This window comes from Poecilia latipinna, unplaced genomic scaffold (assembly GCF_001443285.1).
Source record: "Poecilia latipinna isolate Pla-1442-1.1 unplaced genomic scaffold, P_latipinna-1.0 Scaffold2229, whole genome shotgun sequence".
Classification (NCBI taxonomy): domain Eukaryota; kingdom Metazoa; phylum Chordata; class Actinopteri; order Cyprinodontiformes; family Poeciliidae; genus Poecilia; species Poecilia latipinna.
The window spans coordinates 46173-53999 of record NW_015114845.1 but is presented as its reverse complement, the minus strand read 5'-3'; the positions used below and the strand labels follow the sequence as shown (position 1 = coordinate 53999).

At 36.5% G+C, this 7827-nt stretch overlaps 1 protein-coding gene and 1 long non-coding RNA gene across 2 annotated transcripts in view; both read left to right on the top strand.

Annotated features, from left to right (window-relative positions):
- Positions 1–1224, top strand: part of LOC106936863 (uncharacterized) — a 4575-nt gene extending 3351 nt beyond the window's left edge. The window contains exons 3-4 of the long non-coding RNA XR_001422240.1: positions 880–1017; positions 1126–1224. This is a non-coding gene — a long non-coding RNA (uncharacterized LOC106936863). The remainder of the gene's footprint in view (positions 1–879; positions 1018–1125) is intronic.
- LOC106936862 (CUGBP Elav-like family member 1) overlaps positions 1–7827 on the top strand; it is a 71626-nt gene that overhangs the window by 39521 nt on the left and 24278 nt on the right. Inside the window, exons 3-6 of the mRNA XM_015018104.1 lie at positions 4866–4945; positions 5155–5316; positions 5425–5494; positions 5796–5918. Of these exons, the coding sequence (XP_014873590.1) occupies positions 4866–4945; positions 5155–5316; positions 5425–5494; positions 5796–5918 (435 nt within the window). The remainder of the gene's footprint in view (positions 1–4865; positions 4946–5154; positions 5317–5424; positions 5495–5795; positions 5919–7827) is intronic.

The following is a 7827-nucleotide window of genomic DNA, read 5'->3' as shown; positions in this document are numbered from 1 at the left end:
CCACAGAGCTTTCTTTAAGCTTCCTTTCCACTTAATGCTAAAAGTTGGATGAAGCGCTGCTGATTTTACATGTTGCCAAATCTTATGATTTATGTAGCGGCATTCTATTACTGACGATTAGACAGACATCTTCTCCCGCTCAGAGAAAACTACTGCGCATGACTTGGAGCGCCGCGTGCAAGTGAGAAGGGGAGGCAATGGGTTACAACAGACACATAAGTCACGTTATTGCTTGAATTTTACAGTGCCATGTTAAGTCCCTGAGCCTCACATTTTAATGGAAAAAAAAAAAAAGCCTAAACAGAAAAGAGCTCGGAAGTAACGCGACAGTTTTGTAGAAATGTAGTGGAGTAAAAGTAGAAAGTATCCATGATTAAATCTACTTAAGTACAGATAAATGAAAATTATGCTTAAGTTCATCCCACCACTGGTTTTAATTAAGCTCAGTATGCCAAAAAGACTTTGATATTGTGAGGCTGCCGTTATAACTCATTCATCATTGTGCGTCATATTTTTGCAGTCTAAGAAAATTAAGATGAAAGAGGAATCCAGGGATGAGGTATTAGAAAACCTAAAGACTTCCCTGTCTCAGAAGAGGCTCTGGCTCCACCAGATCACCAGATCAGTTCTGAGGGTGATGTAAGGCTTTCTTTTTTTTTTTTTTTTACACTGAGAAGCCAGGTAAATTTTTAACAGCAGCAAAAACTGGTGTGTTTCCAACACTAAGTGCTTAATAGACATGTTAGGCATTTAACGCATTTGTTTAATGCGTAAAATATGGCAAATATGGAAAAATATTTAAAATAATTGAACAGAATTTATTCCCCTTGTTAATCTACCATTTCTCTTTCATACATTGCATTCATTGTTGGCTTTCAGGGCCCTGTGATGGACCGGTGACCTGTCCAGGGTGAACCCCGCCTCTCATCTGATGGCTGCTGGAGATGGGCACCACCAGCCCCCCTCACTACCCTGCAAGGATCAGCGTGTTCATATCATGGATGGAAAGATTTTAAGGTAGTTTGTCTCCTTAAGTTCACACTTAAAACAGCTTCATAGTTAATGCCAACATCAACTGATTCTATGATATTGCTGACTATTTTTTTCTACTTCTAACATAAAGAGGCAAAGAAGACACCCAGAAATGTCTTTCCACTCCAGTCATACGTTCCCAATCATCATCATTTCTGATGATGTCACATACATGGCGAGTCCACATCGTCTTGAAATTGTAAGTATTATTTTTTTATTTGCCATTTTTCTGTACTCTTTAAAATACAAATGCTTTCTCTGTTTAATTAATCTATTGCTCTCTTTTGTAGGTTTCTGTAAAGTGCAGTGAATGTGAATGTTCTGTCGTTGATCCTCACTGTTCTTAGGAAGGAGAAATGTCAGTTTGTCTGCAGTAATACTGGAATACTGTGACGTTGTATTAAAACAATACTCTGTCTTTGGTGAAACTTTTTTCACATTTCCTCTAAAGTGTACGTATTGTTTTAGTGTGCCAATTTTCATGAGCGTGTTGTCTGTAAACTTTGAATATATTGACAATTTGTACAATTCTGTGATAGTATATTAGCAATGTACTTTTGAAAAATGTGAATATATTGAATAAACAATGTAAGTTTTTTCACCTGTAAAGTGAGTTGTAATGTATTCTTCTGTGTTCTGGTAACCTGATGTGTTTGCAGTACTGATGTGTGTATGAAGCATGTAATGTACAAAGTGGCAAAGCAGCACAGTGATGAGTAACTGAAAAGTGTACTTCATTAGCAATTATAATAAACCAAAAGTGTAATTGTAGCATACTGTAATCACACTATTAATATACAATATGTAATGCCAGCACACTTAAAATACATTCTAAATATATTTTAAATGTAATTCAATCACAAAAATAGTACACTCAAGATATACTAATCAGGCACGTTTATATTACATAAATGCTGCATATGTAAAGTATACAAAGTATAATTTTACTTGTTCCAAAAACTTTAAATTGTGATTTTCTACAATTGAATTACTATGAAAATTACTATTAACATACTTTAAGTATACTGATGATTAGTCTGGCTTCATGTATTCTCAAGTATGCTAAAACTTAGTACTGCTTAGCATATTTATGTTTCATCTGGGATGTTTCAGCATATTTAAATATTTTTGGTTGGGAAAACAGAATTGAATAGGAAAAGAATTGTCTGATTTGATGTATGGTGAGTATTTTACAAAGCACACTCATAATTTATATATATATATATATATATATATATATATATATATATATTTATTTAGTAATATTTATATAAATATACAAAAAACAAAATAATACAAATATATTATAGAGAAACAGATTATTAAATAATAATACCTGTTGGAGCCTATTAAGAATTAGATAAATTTATTTTTTGCTAAATTATTAATTTCCACAGATCTAAAGTTATGTGAATGGTAGATCGATTGTTGTATATTTATTTATGTACGTATTTATTTATCTGTTTTGCTTAGACCCTCCTCCTGGTCAGTCAGGCTCCTGCAGTGATTAACAGGCAGAAGCAGCTGCTGGGTTGATCTGATTGTTTGGTGAAGGAGTGAGGGGTGAAAAGGTTTTTGTACCACAAATTAACGTTTATATTTGAAGTCAACTTGGAGATTATTTTTTGTTATTTTTATAAGTAAAATAAACCCCTTTTGAAACAAGAAAAGTCTCCGCGAGTGCTTTTTATTTTTTCTTTGAGTGAGTTGAAAACCTCCTCCTAAAAGACTGTTCTGGCACTTTTGTTTTTTTGGACTTTTGTGATGCAAGAGTGGCCATAGCAATACCAAATAATATATGTTAGGCTATACATATTCATATGTAATTGCATATATACATGATCCCCAGGGTTTCCCCCAGAAAACTTGCTAAGCCCAGTGGTCGGGCTGGTGAGGCGGTCCACCTTGTTTTTCTATTAAAGATGTTAAGTTGACAGGAAATGTAAAAATATTACTGGGTAATTATACGTTACGGGAAAACATCACCAATGAAATGTATTTAACCCTTGTGCATGCGAGGACTTAGGCAAATGATACAAGTTTTACGTGTTGTGGGGTCGATTGGACCCCATTTCTGGACACAAGGGTTAAATCCACAATTAGTTTAAAAACCACAAATTAAAATTGACACTTTTAAAATTTATTTTAATTATTTGCACTTCTGTTTAATCCACANTAAGTCAGCAGCTCCATAAGACCTCCAGGGCTTCAGGGGCCCCGTAAATGCTAATATTTAAACACAGACCACAGATATATAAATGTAACACTTGTTTATTGAAATTATCAATGCTGCTAAATTTGATTTAATGGCTTCAGCATACATAAATTAAAAGATTTTGAATTGTTTAAAATATAAATGTAAGATTTCAATGAGCTGGCAAGTTTACTTTGTAAAAGTTCAAAGACCAATCTTCATAGTTAGATTGTTTTGTTACCATAGCAACAATCTGATGCTGTGAGTTTAATCTCTAAGTTTGAACTCTGTTCACAAATACAAATTAGTAAACTGCAGTTATAACTTATTGCTTTTTAGGTTGGTCAGTTTTGGGGGAGGGGATTAAAACTAATCCCCTCCCCCTTTCTGTGTTAGATTAAATTTAACACAGAAGCTGTAAGTGGTACTGATGTTTTTAGCAACAAAAGGGGCCCCAAAGTCAGATTCTGCTCCAGGCCTCATACAGCCTTGGACCGGCCCTGCATGATCAGGTAATCTGCTGCACTACGCAGAGATGCGCAACAAACGGGAGATTTAATTCAATGCTGCTAATGTGGCTTTAGTAGCTCTTTCATTTCGTGTCTGTTGAGTTTTTAATAAGTGTCACGGAAACTGCTTGTGGGACGAGATTTTAAATGTCTGTGCACATTATTACTGACTAAGTGGACAAGCATTTGGTATGGTTTGATGCTTCATGTAACTGGAAAAATAATACTAAAAAATAAAATAATATAAGACCAGCGTGAAGCATGACGTTGAGGTGAGTGCGAAAGCTCCTCACCAGGCTGAATCTGCATAATGAGGTTAGCACTGGTCCTTTTACCACTAACACACTGGATTGGATATCTGCTATGAGCAGCCCTGATTGGAGTGCATCTTGCACATCTGCTGTTCATTTGCTTAGTAGCAACTGTTGATATTAGAAGCTGCAGGACAACCATTTTCTTCTAGATAACTCCTCCATGGTAGGCTAGCCAGCGTGAACTCCCCTTTGAATCTTCTAGTGGTTTCTTGTGATTTTTTTGGTGTTATTGAGATCTCTTGGGATCTAGAATCTCAAATGCCTTTTTCCAGGTCTTTGACTGCCATCCACATTTTCTGGAGTCAGAATCAGATCCACATTGCAGCTCCAAAGCCTCATTTCCATGCCCACTCACCGCAGTTCAATTTCTCTGGACTCTAAGGATACAAAGTAAATCCTCTTTATTCGGATCCTGATTACCACTTCCTCTTCCTGTGAATCCTTCAAGGAACCAAAAACCAATTTTTCCAAGGAAACAGCTATCACCAGTCATACTCGCCTTCATCCAGCCATTAATCTATTATTCTGCAACTCATCCTCCAGATAAATCCCGGACCTGACGCAGAGAGACAACATTATTGTTATTCACTTTCTTGTACATATCGTAAATAAATATTTTAACTTCTTTGCTTTTGTGTGTGATTTTACATGTGGATCAAAACCTGACACCCTTCATGAGAGGGTCAAATCTTTGAGAAACAAACTGCCATAAAATTTAACCCAAACAAATGTAAATCAATAGTGCTGTAACATATTTTATGATAACCTGGCTAAAACATTATTAGGACATTAACACATTTCATTTTTGTCTTTCAGGATGCGCATTTGTAACATTTACAGGTCGACAAATGGCCCAGTCTGCTATCAAGTCAATGCACCAGTCACAGACTCTGGAGGTGATGTGCAATTAGGACAAATAATGATCTGTAATGTTCTTTTAAGGCTAAAACTACTGAATTACAATATTTGTATTATAAATGCATCTTTTTTCAAGGGGTTGTTTCTTTTTAAATTGCGATTAGTACTTTATATCAACTAAAAAAATCATATATCAATATATATTACATTTATAGTATACTTAACTTCCTTTATTTTTGATGTTAAGGGCTGTTCATCACCCATTGTAGTGAAATTTGCAGATACTCAGAAGGACAAAGAGCAGAAACGCCTGGCTCAACAGCTGCAGCAGCAGATGCAGCAACTCAGTGCCACTTCCATGTGGGGAAATTTATCTGGTTTCCACAATCTTGGACCACAGTTCCTTGCAGTGAGTGTGGGTCTATTAGTTATTCTCTTTGTTTTATTCAAAATGGAACCATTAGCTAAGGCAAATTATAATTTTTAAAGCTAATTTCAATTTTGTTGTTGGCTGTAGCTCTACTTACAGTTGTTGCAGCAGTCTACCTTCACAGGAAATGCACTCAGCAATTTACACCAAGTTTCAGGTACACACACACACACACACACACACACGTGCACACACACAAGTTTGTATTTCTACCCATATTAGGATTTTGTATTGACATCCATTCATTTTATTAACTGCATTTATGCCTAACCCATATATTTTCCCTAACCCTAACCAATACCAGTGTATTTATAACCTTAACCTTAATCTAATTCACACCTTACCTCTAAACCTAACCTCTAGCCCTAAACGGGCCACCATATTAGGATTGGGCTTTTTGCATAGTAGCCAGAAGGAGTTAGTGGGGTTTAGAAATTGACTGTTCGTGTGTCTGTCAGGTCTGAATTCCATGCAGAATCTGGCAGCTTTAGCTGCTGCAGCAACAGATACACAGGGCACAACTTCAACTTCCAACATCATGACGACATCTAGTAGTCCATTAAGTGCTCTAGCCGGCTCAGGTAAAAAAAATAAAAAAAATCAGTCATACACTGCATTTGTATACTTCATTGCAACTTCATAACTGAGATATATTCTATTGTATTTGGTATTCATATTTGGAGTTTTGGCATTTGAAAGTATTTGCTTTTAAGTTTTGTATGAAGTCTACATAAATATTAAGTGGTTTATCAGTATTGTAAGTAAAAAATGTAACAAGCACCGACATGCCACATCAGGAAACATTGTGCGATGATAAATCTAATTTTACATAACAAAATTACCAAAATATTTTCAGATAGTAAAGTCTACATGTGGAATCATTTTATAGTATTTCAATGTTCATAGTTTCAACTGTGCTTCAATAAAAAAAAAACTATTTTATTCCACAGTTATCCAAATGAGGGGTGGAATCAAATCGGAATCAGATCATTTTTGTTTTGATGAGGTAAAAAAAACCAAAAACAAAACAAACAAACAAAAAAAAAACAAACAAGCAAAATGGTCAAAATAACTGCCCTGACAATTCTAGAGTTAAAATACTTGCAGGGTTTCCCACAGAAAACTTGTTAAGCCTGGTGTTTGGGCACCAAGGTGATCCACTGGCGGTTCCCTGTGTTTTTGTATTAAAAGATGTTAAGTTGACAGGAAATGTAAAAATGTTACTTCCCATGTAAGTAATTGGAGAAAAGTACTCTACTTTTACTATCACTTTGAGAAAATCTGTCGGTAAAAAACAAAGTGAACTAATGCCTCCAAAGGGATCCAAGACCGAGATGAGACCAGATGAGGAGTTTGGATTGCTCATGCAAGTTAGAGTTACTGAGCCAGCAGAACAAAATGTACAGACTTTCTTTAACAACAGGACAATTTCAAAGGCTTTGCTAAAATCATTATGGACACTACAAACACCAGATTGGACGAGCTGACACGAAAAGTGCAGGACATTAAAACCAGCTTGTAATTTCAGAAAGATGTGGATGACATCTAAACAGAAAGGGTAAAGCATGGCGAACGAGGTAACTTGCTGCAGTCGGATGAATTCAAAGTTTGTGATAGCCTGTTGTCAATCACCGATAAGATGGAGGACATGGAGGGACAATCAAGGAGAAACAATCTGGTTGTCGACAGAATTACTGAGTCGCCAAACGAGACTTGGGCTGAGACGGAAGAGAAAGTGAATACAGTTATATCTGAAAAGTTAAACCTGCAACATGAGATCGAGATGTAGAGAGCTCACCGCACTGGGAAACCCAGAGGAGACAGACCCAGGCCGATTGTCGTCAAATTCCTGAGGTTCAAGGACAGATCAACTATTCTGCAGCTCACCAAGGCACTTAAGGGATCCAAAATCTACATGAACGAGAACTTCACAGATGCTGTAAGGAAGAGGAGGGCGGAACTGATACAAGACTTAAAAGCAGCATGTTAAAGAAGGGACATCGCTTGTCTCCGTTATGATAAGTTGATCACCCATCCCCGCTCAAGTACCCCAAAATTACCCAGTGATGTTTAAAGGATAACCAGGTATGTGGTCTGCACCCAGCGATGCCAGTTATTAGACAGATATACAAACATTACCATGACAACTGGCACAGCTGACGGGCACCCCCAATGGAAAAACTTGCTAGAGATCGCTGATTATGAGGATGTGTAACTGGCTACATTTCAGTACAATTGTCATCAGCAAGATATTGAAAACTAGAAAGTGTGCATTTCCTATGAAAATGCAAGTGTGAATGCTGAATGCTCAATGCTGAAGGCTTTTGGAGAAAATGGCAAAAGTGTTTGAAGTCAACTGCTGAATACTTGCAGAAAGGTAAGAAATAGTCCATGCAGTGTGAAAAATCCAGGTAAAAGCCAAAACTAGCTAAAATACTAATGATAGCATCTAGCAGTGTTGTGTTCAAGACCACCCAACCCGAGACCAAG